Consider the following 12,155-nt stretch of genomic DNA (forward strand, 5'->3'; position numbering starts at 1 on the left):
TCTCCTCTGTGTCTTGTCATTGGATTTAAGGGCCACCCAGAAAAATGTTCTCATCTCAAGACGCTTAACCTAATTACATCGACATTGACTCTTTTTCCAAATAAGGCCACATTTACAAGTTCTGGGGGTTAGGGTGTGGACATATACCTTTTGGGGAAGGCGACCATTCAGCCCACCACACACACTCTAGGGATTACTTTATATATCAAGACTATGGCCTGATTCGGCACATTTTTTTTTACAGTCACCCAGCGAATCCACCATCGGTTTGATATTAATAAATCAGGGTATGTCAGGGAGGAGAAAAAAGAACAAAAGCTTGGTTTTTGTTTGCTGTGTTTTGTTTTATATTTATAACCCTTCTCTCCTGGGTTCCCAATTTAGCAGTGATGAGTGGAGTGTATTTGCTATTTGTGCGCCCATCTTCCTGCCTGCTGCTCACATACTGGTGGTCAGGAAACTGCAGCCCTCCTGTCACAGAACCTTCTGTCCTGCCCTCGCTCCACTGCATCTCCCGCTGGCTCCACTCACATGACCCCTGACCTCTCGCCGTGGCTCTCTGAACATGGCGCCCACAGACTGGCGGGCTGACATCCAGCTCTGGGTTTAAACCTCTGATTAGATGCTTGTTTGCTTCCTGGACTCCTCAGCTCTCTCACTCATCCTTCCAGTAGTCACTCCCTGAACCTTCAGGAACCCAGCTTAAGCTATCAAGGTCATGCAGAGACCCCTCTGTGCCCTGGAATGTATTGAAGGAAGGTGGCCCCAATTAAACAAGCCCCATGGCTTCAGGGTAACTGAGTACCTGGGGGCAAGGACTCTACCCTGGAGCTGAGCCTTGCAAGGCTTTTAGTGACTATAGTCACTAAAAGTCACCATTACAGTGGTGGCTTACTCTTTCTGAGCTCTCACCTCAGGTTCTTGGGGGGGGGGTCTCCTCATCCACACCACCCTCTGAAGTAATCTTAGCTCCATGTCTCATTCCCATGTGCTGTGAAGGAGTTCAGCCTTATTGGGTTTGTTCCACACAAAGGGGAAGACAATCCCTCTACCTTCTCACCTCTCAGGGGTATCGTGGGGACAGAGGAGTGTAACTGTGAAAGGTCTTCAAGCTCTTGGACCAAACAATGCGGATGAATCCCAATATCTAAAAAAAAAAAAAAAAAAGCCAAGGTAATCTGGAGGCAATTATGCATGTCAGATGGAAGCCTGAGGTTCACTGAAAAACCCACATTTTTTTTTTTGAATTTTATTTTATTTTTATACAGCAGGTTCTTATTAGTTATCTATTTTATACATATTGGTGTATATATGTCAATCTCAATCTCCCAATTCGTCCCATCACCACCCCCCCTCCACCCCCTGCCACTTTCCCCCCTTGGTGTCCGTACGTTTGTTCTCTACATCTCTGTCTCTATTTCTGCCTTGCAAACCGGTTCATCTGTACCATTTTTCTAGATTCCACATATATGCGTTAATATACGATATTTGGAAAAAGCCACATTTTTTAAGGAAAGTCATAGTGTTACTCGGTGTCCCAAGGGTAGGAAGGACATTCCAGGGGAAGATCCAAGAGCAGCTGTCTGCTGGGGGGAGAGCAGGCAGTGCTGGGGCTGCAGGTATTGGAGGCTGGGGAGACTTGAGTCCAAACTCTGCTGCAGCCACATGACTAGGGTAGGTCACAGGTCTGTGAATCTCAGGTGGGAAACCTCATCTCTGAAAGGTGAGAATGGTTGTAACCAGGGCTGCTGTGAGGACTAGAAATTACACGCGTTATCTGGCACCAAGTGGGTGCCTGAATAATTACAGCTCTTTTACCATGATTCCTTCTCTGAGGACTTCTCAAGCCCCACCCCACGGAGACAGGCAGCCAGTCCCCCCGGGGGAGCCTCCCTAGGCTTGTCCTAGCTACATAAAGCTCTTTGCTGCTGGGCCAGGCTATTCGTGCAACCTGGGGTGCTTTTCTCCTTGTCCTCAGGACCTAGCTCAACACTGGTATATACCTGGTGCTCAGAGCCTGTCTGCATCATGAAGGAACACAGTGTACCCACGCTTAGCAACCTGCTTGGCATGGTAGATCTCTGTGAAATGACCAGTTAAGTGAATGGGGGTGTAGAGTCACCCTCGAGATAGAACTTTAAAACTTTCTGACGTTTTTAATCGCCTGATTCATCTTGGAAGCAGGAAAGGTTATCATTATGGGTTTAACAAGTATGTGTTTAGTGCCAGCTGTCTGCTTTGCACGTGGACATCCTGACTTAAATCTCCTTACAGCCCTGTGAAATAGGTAGGTACCATCCCTCTTTAGAACACAGAGCGCTTCAGAAACCTCCCAGTCACACTAATAGAAGAGGTGGCAGGGGTGTGACTTGAGGCATCTGGCTCTAGAGCAGGGACTCTAAACCCTGGAGTTGTGTGTTGCCTTTACTGCATGGAGACACTGGGACATGGCCTCCTCAGAGGCTTAAGGGAAGCCCTGTCCTTCTAGCCTGGACCCTAAGGACCAGAGGGGTAAGCCTCAGTTAGGAGGTGAGGGCACCACACCGAGCTCTCCAAGGCCATGGCCCCCAAAGCCAGGACCACATACAATTTTGCTGAGCCCTATGCACTCCGGCCTTTGTGTGTCCCTTCCTTTATTAAAATATATGTATATGTGTGTATATATATATATATACACACACACGCGCACACATATATATGTATCTATATGTATACACATACGCTATATATACTCATTCATTCTATTTTATGACTGCGTCTGCGTCTGTATGAAGACGAGTATAACCCAGGCTGGATTCTATTTTGTTTCTCAGATTTTAACACAGGCCCTGTGCCAACTTGTGCCTAATGGATAAGCCTTTCGGGTTATCCAGAGCCTCTGCTAATGAAGCAGGAGCGGATATTGCGGTCCCCTAACCGGCCTCTTGTCTCCACAGGTCCCGCAGCGGATGGCGGTGGCCGAGGGCGCTCCCGAGGACGGCGGCGGCGGCGCCCCGGGCGTGTGGGGCGCCTGGGGCCCCTGGTCCGCCTGCTCGCGCAGCTGCAGCGGCGGCGTGATGGAGCAGACGCGACCCTGCCTGCCCGGCTCGTACCGCGCACGCGGCGCACCGCCGCCCGCAGCCCCCGCGCGCGCCTTCGCAGGCCACGTGGTGTCAGCCGTGCGTACGTCGGTGCCGCTGCACCGGAGCCGCGAGGAGCCACGCGGCCCCGCCAGCCTCAACTCCAGCCGCCAGGGTCCGGCGCAGCGAGGCAGCCGGCACCCGCAGGCCCGGGGCCGCGAACCCACAGCGGAGAGAAGGTACAGGCCCTCCCGGCCCCCGCGCGGCCGCCCGCCCGCCCGCTCGCCACCATCCCTGTCCCTGACCCTGCCCGGATGTGCCGCGCGCGCTGCTCTTCATCCTAGATTGCGCGGTTAATGCCTTGCTTCTGCCAGAGGGGGAGGAATTCTCGGCTCCACAGATCTCCTTCCATCCTTTGATTTATTTTGCAGCCGTTTAAAGCGTTGAGGCCACTCCCACCCCCTCTGTGATTCTGAATTGCCTTCAAAGTGAAGCTGAGTTTCAGAATGCCCTTAGGCTCAACCTTAGGGAGGCCCCGAGGAGGGTTGAAAGAAAGAGCTACCTGGAGCCGGGAGACATCTGTCCTTGTGCTCCCCTAGTGCTGGGGGACAGGGAGATTCCTGGCCGCAGGATGTGTGGATTTTGAGCTGAGGACACAAAACAAGGGGCCTTTTAACCCAAGAGCTGACATGAGTTTGGAATCCTTGAACAAGTTAAGTGTCTGGAGTCTAACTTGCTCCTAGGCTGTAGGTTTCAGGATTCTATGAACTTTTCTACAAAGTTTCTCCAAAGTATTTTGAGTGAACACACAACTTTGAGGATGTGTCTAATTAAAGACCTGGACATTTTTTGTAGTCTTAATAAAATATGAACTCCAGAAATGGCATACTGGCGTCAGAATAGTTGTTTAGCTCTCAAAAGCCTCGGGTGGCTAGGTTAGCATAAATATGCCAAAGTAGACAGTGCCCATGGAAAGGTAGGAATATAGAGGCTGGGAAGAGCTTGTCAGTGAATTAATCAACCAACATTGACAGATTATTCAGCATCCATTCAGCAGTATTTGTTGTGCGCCCGAAGTCCATGATAGATTCCGAGAGAATATTCATATGAAAGCAGTAACAATAACAACAGACATTTACAGGAAGAACAAAAAGTGTAAGCTGTGCTCGCTGTGCTTAAGAAATACATAATTTAGGGCTTCCCTGGTGGCGCAGTGGTTGAGAGTCCGCCTGCCGATGCAGGGGACGCGGGTTCGTGCCCCGGTCCGGGAAGATCCCACATGCCGCGGAGCGGCTGGGCCCGTGAGCCATGGCTGCTGGGCCTGCGCGTCCGGAGCCTGTGCTTCGCAACGGGAGAGACCACAGCAGTGAGAGGCCCACATACCGCAAAAAAAAAAAAAAAAAAAAAAAAAAAAAGAAATACATAATTTAGTGGCTAAGCCAAGTTAATGCCCATCCCAAGCAGGGCACGAACATATCAGGTGGGCGGCCTTGCAGTTCAGACATTAGCACCGATGGCCCCCCTTCCCCACTGTGGCTAACGCTGCCTGAATCCTTCTCAGCTGCCAGCCACCTGGAGGTGGAGAGGAGGTGCAACCCATCCACCCTTGCCAGCCACACACACTCTCTTGACCTGGTCATTGGGAGTTTGGAGAGAGAGGATCATTTCACAGAGAAAGTGCTTTGGCCGAATTCTGAATGATAAATCAAATCTGATTGGGAGTTTGGGAGTTTGGAGAGAGAGGATCATTTCACAGAGAAAGTGCTTTGGCCGAATTCTGAATGATAAATCAAATCTGAGTTGATAGAAGGGAGAGTTCTGAGGACTGGCATGGCACGTCAGTGGGAGAATAAAAGAGAGACCACCTGGGAGAGGATGGTTCCTTCTTTCTTCCTGCGTATAGACCCGAGGACCCCCCAATGTCACTCTGGGACTGAGGGGCTGCTACTTCTAAAGCCAAGGGTTTGACATGTGTTTTCTCTCTTCATCCTGACCACAACCCCATAATAACATAGCTCCCCAGTCCCTTATCTGAAATGCGTATGGCCAGTGCATTTTAGAATTCAGAACTGTTCAGAGTTTAGAAAGGTATTGTTAGGGCATATTTCACATGTTAATGACATTCCTTCCGTGGCATGGGCAGCATCCCATCATCAAACACATTATTACTGCTACAGTGAAACATACGAATGTTCACATCAGCTAGGATAAAATAAAAGACCATAAAAAGCTTTGTGTCTGTTAAGGTCAGGTTTGCTGCCCAATTAGTTTTGCCACCAAACTGAGAAAAATGTAACAAGAAAAGGAAAGACAAGGGACGTCCCCGGTGGTCCAGTGGTAAAGAATCCGCCTTCTAATGCAGGGGACGCGGGTTTGATCTCTGGTCGGGGCTCTAAGATCCCACATGCTGCGGGCAACTAAGCCCACGCGCCACAACTATTGAGCTCCTGCGCCTCAACTAGAGAGCCTGTGTGTTGCAAACTACAGAGCCCACACGCCCTGGAGCCGGTGCGCCACAACTAGAGAGAGAAAGCCTGCACGCTGCAACTAGAGAGAAGCCCGAATCTGCAACGAAGAGACCGCATGCTGTAAGGAAAGATCCTGCATGCCTCAACGAGGACCCCGTGTGCCGCAACTAAGACCTGACACAGCCAAAAAGATAAGGAAAATAAATAAATTTAAAAAAATAAATATTAAGGAAAGGAAAGACAAAAACTTGGTTTTCAAAACTTTTGGTTTCAGAACTGCAGATTTATAACAGCTAAAGTTTATTGAATGCCTGTTCTGTACCAGGCACTGTTCTTGTCCCTTTGCACTGACAACCCTGTGAGATAGATGCTAATATCATCCACATTTTAGAGGTGGGGAAACAGAGGCCCAGAGAAGGGGAATAACTTGCCCAAGGCCACACAGCTAGTCTGCGAAGAGTTAGGATTGGAACCCAGGCAGTCCTGGCTCTAAGGACCTAATGAAGTATTGTTACACATGAGGCTCTAAGGCCCTAAGAGGTTAAATGACTGCTCAGATTCCTAGAGCCATGGGAAAGCTGAGATTTGAAGGTGCTGCTGATTCCCAGATCCCTGGAGTACTAGGGACTTCTCTTCCAGCCTCTGTGGTTGAGAACCAACCTAGGAGAGCTGCCTAGGGAACAGGCTCAAGTTGGCTGCAGGCCTGGGCTGCAGACATTCCAGCCCATGTGTTTTGGCAGCAGGAATTTTTTTTTTCTTTTAACTTATTGACAAGGGGCCAGTTACTGTTTACTATGAAGTTCTTACAAGTTTCTATCATGCTCTTGTAATTTGACAGTTTTAGATGAAACACTGCAAATATTAGCCTGGAAGACCTGCACTGCTGACAAATGTCGAGCTCTTCCTGGCTGATGAAAATCACATTTGCTTATATTTATTAGTCATTAGGAACGTGCATAGTTTATGTGACCCCAGAAGAAATGTCAGTGTGTTCTCTGGATGGCTGTCTGCCCCACTGTCTGTTTCAGGTTTGAGATTTGAGGCGAAGGCTATCGGGAGCTTATATGTTTAAGAAACTGTTACGTTGTTATACTAGGCAACTGAAAACCTAATTGGAGCCAGATAACAAATAAAACAAAACAATTCAACCTTCTAACAAATATTTATTAAGCATCTACTATGTTGTAAGGCCCTGGACAGACACAAAGGTATAAAAACCAGGTGAGGGATCCTCCAGGCTCTTACTGACAGGCTAGAGCAACTGTTGGCAAACTTAACTATTTTTTGAAGCATAAGAGTCCTTTCTGCAAAATCACCTTAGGTAGAGGCTCAGTCTGTCACACAGACAAAAGCTGAGCTGCTCTGGTGGAAGCCTCAGAGGCATTGCTATGGAAACCCAGGATCTAGATCCAAATGCAGCAACGGTTTTCAACCTTGGTTGACCATCAGAATCCTTTGCCCATCTTTTAGAAGTCTTGACACCCTGGTCACATCCCAAGTGAACATCTGGTTCTCTAAGGGTTGTGCTTGAAGATTTATGTAATTCCAGTCCAGCCAAGGTTGGGAGCCATTGATCTGGAAGTATCTCTTTGGAACTTCAAGGTTCTGTGGAAAGTAATTTGGGAATCAGTCTTGTCCAGCAGAATTTTCCAAGTTTGGCAAGAATGTATCAGAATTACTTGCAGTGGGGTGGGGAGGCTTGTTAAAAGTAGAGCTGCCCAGTCTCCACTATCTCCCCTGCCTGATGGGGATTCTGTTCTGTAGATTTGTACTGTGACCTCGGTAGCTTTATTTTAAATGATTCTGATATGCTCCAGAGTTTGAGAACCACTGCTTTAGGAGGTTGGAAAAGGCATGTGTGTAAATGCCTTCCAGATAAGGCAGTGGGCTGAAATAGTAATCGTAATGATAATGGCTACCATTTTGGATCATTCTCATATACAGGCACTATGTCAAATGCACTGTAACATTTACAGTTCACACAGCCCTATGAGGCCGATGCGGATATTCACATTTTACAGATGAGGAAGCAGACTCGGAGGAATGAAGTGACTCACTCAAGATCACCCACTTCAGAAGCAACAGAACCAGGGTTCGAAGTAGGTCTGTCAGAGTCCAGCACTAAAGTTCTTTTCTCTGAAATGAGTATTTTTGAAGTGGGTATTTTGAAAGTGAGGCTGCTCGCTTCCAGCAGGTGTGGTCCAGAAAAGCTGCTCGGAGGTTGGATAGCTTGAGACACGTCTTGAAAAGTGTATGGGATTTGGTAGTCAAGGTTTAAAATGAGCTGCATCTCTTCCTTGCATTGTTCAGCTCTCTTACCCAGGGAAATCTTTGCATCTAGTCCTGGGTACCAGGGCAGTTCAAAAAAAATTGGAAGCCATGGTCCTTGTCCTTGACAATGAGGTAGTGGATAAGTGGCAAACTCACAAAACACTGCAAGGGCCAGAAAACAGTAGACATGTGGCCAGAGTTCAGGAAGATGGGAAATCTTTGTGGGATGGAACAGTCAGGGAATACTGCACAGAACAGGTAGGATTTGAACCTAACCTTGATGAATAAATAGAATTTACTTGGCTGGAATAGATCTGGAAACTTCTTGAGTCCACTTGCTCCCACATCAGACTTTTGTCTCATTAAAACACGCACATTCACACTCTAAAAAACCTTAGAAATCATGTCAGTACTGATTGGAGCTCTCCCAAGGATCCTAAAGTTATTTAAGCTCTCTGAACCTCAGGGGCTTCATCTTTCAAATAGGATAATAATACTATCTATCATATAGGAGTGTTGAGTAATTAAATGAAATAATATATTGTCTGGTCCATAGTAGGTGCTCAATAAATTGTAGCTTTAATGCCATTATAAATTTAGAGGCTGAGCGGTAGTGCGTTGGAGAGTTCCCGTTAGAACTCTTATTCTGCAGGGAGGATCAGGTGGAGAACTAGGACCACAGAGGAAGACAGGGAGTCGGGAACTGAAGACTAGTCCAGGAGGGCAGGACTCTGGGCAGCACAGCCTGGGTGCAGCCAGGATCCCAGGGCCTGGGCACCCTTCCCTGTGCCCTTTCCTGATGTAGCCTGCTCGGAAAAGGCCTCCACAACGGTGGCCTTCCCTGGGATTTCGTCAGAGCAGTGGCAGCCTGGGGAGGCTCAGGCCTGGGGGACTGCAGCCTGCAGGTCTTGGCCAGCAGATTCCAGAAAGATTGCACCAAGTCCTACCTCTCTCCATGTCCAAGGCTGTGTCCCTGGGATGGCTAAAGGGAGAGGGGTGGGCGGGGGAGGCATTTAGGTGAGTCGGGCAGCAGTGCAGCAACTCACACCTGTGATATTAAAGACACTCCTCAGTAGGAGAGGCTTCCCCCTCGATTTCTGGAAAAGGGTACCCGCAGACTGGAGGGAGGCCCAAGGAGCCCCTGCTATGGTAGGACTTTCCCTTTTGTAACAGCAAAACCAAACAGATTGCCCATTCCCGAAATGTCTAGTGACAGCGGCACCCAAAGAGAGGTCCTGCTGCCCGGAGTTCAAGTACATAAGCTTACAGAACCTGTTGTAAATACCTGCTGGCCAGTTTCATTCAGCTTCCACAAAGACAGGAGATGAGAGCAGCGTCCACTACTCTTTGAGGACCACTTCAGGTACCTTTGTCAGCGCTTTCATTGCCAAAGAGCCCGCTAACAGGCAGACATTCCTCCCCGTGGGCTTTCTCGTGAGCCAGTTTTCCTGATCATGATGCGTGTGAACCAGCTGGGGAATCTGGGGAATGGGATGTTTGATGGCTTTAATTCAGAGATGTTCCAGATGGGGAACGCCCTCCCCCAGTGGGCATTGCCAAGTCGAAAACTGTCATCTACTGGAGACCATTGTAGGAGCCTGGGGCTGAGAATTCACAGCTGTGAAAATCATGGTCATTGTTTCCATTGGGTGGAGTGTGTCATATCCCTCAGGTGTGAGAAAGAGGTTGTAGAGGATGGGCTTCCCAGAGCCTCCGAGCAAGTAGAGTGAAGTTTCCTTTGGGAGGTAGTCTGGCTGGATCAGCCATTCTGTTGCCCAGGCTGTGCAGACTGCGCTCAGCAGCAGTTTGTGGTCAGTTCTCAGTTATTTTTTTTTCTTTAAAATATTGGTCTTTATTTGTTGTCGGTCTTTTAACCAGACCTTCTGATGACAGGGGGCAACGGGAGCTAACCCATCCTGAGAGGCTGCAGATTGCATGCCGGTGAAGAGCTCAGCTCTGCTGTTGACGGGTCTGGGTTCTCTGCCCAGTTCTGCCCCTTGCTTGCTGTGTGTCCTGCTGACACCGCTTAACTTTTCCCTGATGATGATAATAACACACCTGCTTTGTTGGGTTGCTGTGAATTGGATAATTCATACAAAGTGTTTAGCATAGTGCAGGGGCTACTCATAAGCCCTCAGTAAAGGTGTCAGAATGCCTTCCACATGCCAGGCACATTGGCAGGCGTTTTATATGTGGCATTTTATCATATCTTCATCCCAGTTTTGTGTGGCAGACTTATATTGTTCCATTTGTGGTAGACAAACTCGAGGGTCGAAGAGAAAATGTCAAGTTCAGGGTCACACAGAAGGAAGGCAAGAGAATCAGGGTTTAAACCCATCTGTACTTACCATGTTCATCTCAGACTTGCCCTTCTAGAGAGCCGTTTTCAAAGTTAAAGGTAACACTCACGAATTAAGCTAAGTTCGGTAAACTAATACTTCTCTGAGATGAAAAACAAAAATTTTCTCCAATATTTACCCCATATATAACATGGACATAGATATAGATGATATAGATATAGATATAGATGTAGTAACACTGAAACCATCTTCACCATGAACTCCAAAGTCTGTGTGGGATCCCAGGAGAAATACCAACTAGGCACAGTCAACAGCTGGCCATGCAAAACTTTCACATGAAGGTATTTGCTTTTAAAGGCTGCCTCTGGATCCCAGGGCTTAATTAATAGAGATGACCTGGGCATTACGTTGTTGTGTTTAGTTTTCATTTTAATTCAGTCACCGTTCCTTGTGTATTTGCTGTGACCCAGGCCCTGTGCTAAACACAGAAGGGATAGACAGGTGAAGGAGGTGTGGTTTTCAAGGACCTCCACGCATAATAAGGAAACAGCTCAGGGGTAACCACCAGAATGCAGTGTAGTGAGTATTCTACCTGTGGGGTGAGCAGAGGGCTGTGGGAACACAGAGGTGGAGCTAATTCTTGGGGAATTCAGATGACTTGGTTGGTGGAAGTCCTTCCTTGCAGGGTGAGTTCGTATTACTCAGGGGGGAAAGAGCTGGGGAGTACTTGATATGGATGGGAGATGGCAGCGGTTCGGTGACACAAGAGGAACAAGAAAGTCCCCTTGTCCTCAAGGAGTGCATGCTGGCGGGGTGGGAGAGGAAGACAAGCAAACAGACATTTACAAGACCAAGTGCTCTCCTAAGAGAGATGCTCAGGGTGTGAGGAAGGAAGGGAGGGGAAGGAGGAGGGAGCCAGAGAAGGCTTCACAGAAGCAGTGATGACTGAGCTGAGCTCTGAAGAAGAAGGATTTTAGCAGAGAGGAGGGCATTCCCCCAAAAATCAAACTGCGAGGGCTGACCCCTGGAGGCATGGTGAGCCTGTCATGTTCTGGAAGTTCTAAATGGTCTGATGGGGCTGGAGCACAGGCTGTATATGAAAGCGTGTGCAAGCGAGACCAGGAAAGTCCACAGGCTCCTTTCCAAGGAGGGATTATCAAGCAGTCCTAAGGGGATTGAAATAGAATTTCTTCGAGAGAGGCAGACCCCGTAAACATGGATAACCAACACTTTTTCATCTTAAAGCAAGATGATGTCTCCATTGTATAGTTGGTCTAAATCTCTTCTTAACGCCCTTGTGATTTTACAAGTATTTGGCTCTGCTACCCTCCTCCCCCAGCCCCGTCTCAGTAAAGCTCATGAAGCTGGGGTTTACTGCCTGGGAGCTTGGACTTGATCCTCTAGAGTTTTGCAGTAGGTGTTTTAGTTTCCTATTGATGCTGTAACAGTGACCACAAATTTGGTGGCTTAAAACAGCCCAGATTTATTCTCTTACAGTCTGGAAGTCTAAAATCACAGTGTCGGTAGGGCTGTGTTCCTTCTCGGGGCTTCAGGGGAGGATTTGTTTCCTTCCCTTTTCCAGCTTGTGGAGTCGGCCTGCCTTCCCTGGCCCGAGGGCTTTTCCTCCCATCACTCCACCCTCGTGCCTCTGTCATCTCACCTTCTCTAACTCTTATCCACCCGATCTCCTCCTTATAAGGACCCTTGTGATTACATGGCACCCACTCAGATAATCCAGGATAATCTCCTCATTTCAAAATCCTTAATCACATCTGCAAAATCCCTTTGCTACTTAAGGTAACATTCACGGGGTTCCAGGGATTAGGATGTGGGCATCTTGGGGTTGGGGAGGGGGGAGCATTATCCAGCCTACCATAATGTACTTGCGTTTGGGGGGATCTTAAGAATACCATAGTAATAGGACAGTTTCTGTGCTAGCAGGACCACCAGCCATTTCCCCACATCATGTCTGGTAATCGTCTATGGGAAATTCAGCAGTGCCATTTCCCAGTAAAAAGAAGAGGGAAAACCACGCATTCCCCATTGCGCTCTTCTGT

General features: G+C 48.2%; 1 protein-coding gene across 1 annotated transcript in view; it reads left to right on the forward strand.

The window, feature by feature from the left end:
- The window catches only part of THSD4 (thrombospondin type 1 domain containing 4), a 584,514-nt gene that overhangs the window by 85,808 nt on the left and 486,551 nt on the right, over positions 1 to 12,155 (forward strand). Inside the window, exon 4 of the mRNA XM_082618510.1 lies at positions 2,937 to 3,298. Coding sequence (XP_082474636.1) covers positions 2,937 to 3,298 — 362 coding nt within the window. The remainder of the gene's footprint in view (positions 1 to 2,936; positions 3,299 to 12,155) is intronic.

The sequence above is a fragment of the Mesoplodon mirus genome (assembly GCF_964341445.2).
Source record: "Mesoplodon mirus genome assembly, chromosome: 4".
Lineage (NCBI taxonomy): Eukaryota > Metazoa > Chordata > Mammalia > Artiodactyla > Ziphiidae > Mesoplodon > Mesoplodon mirus.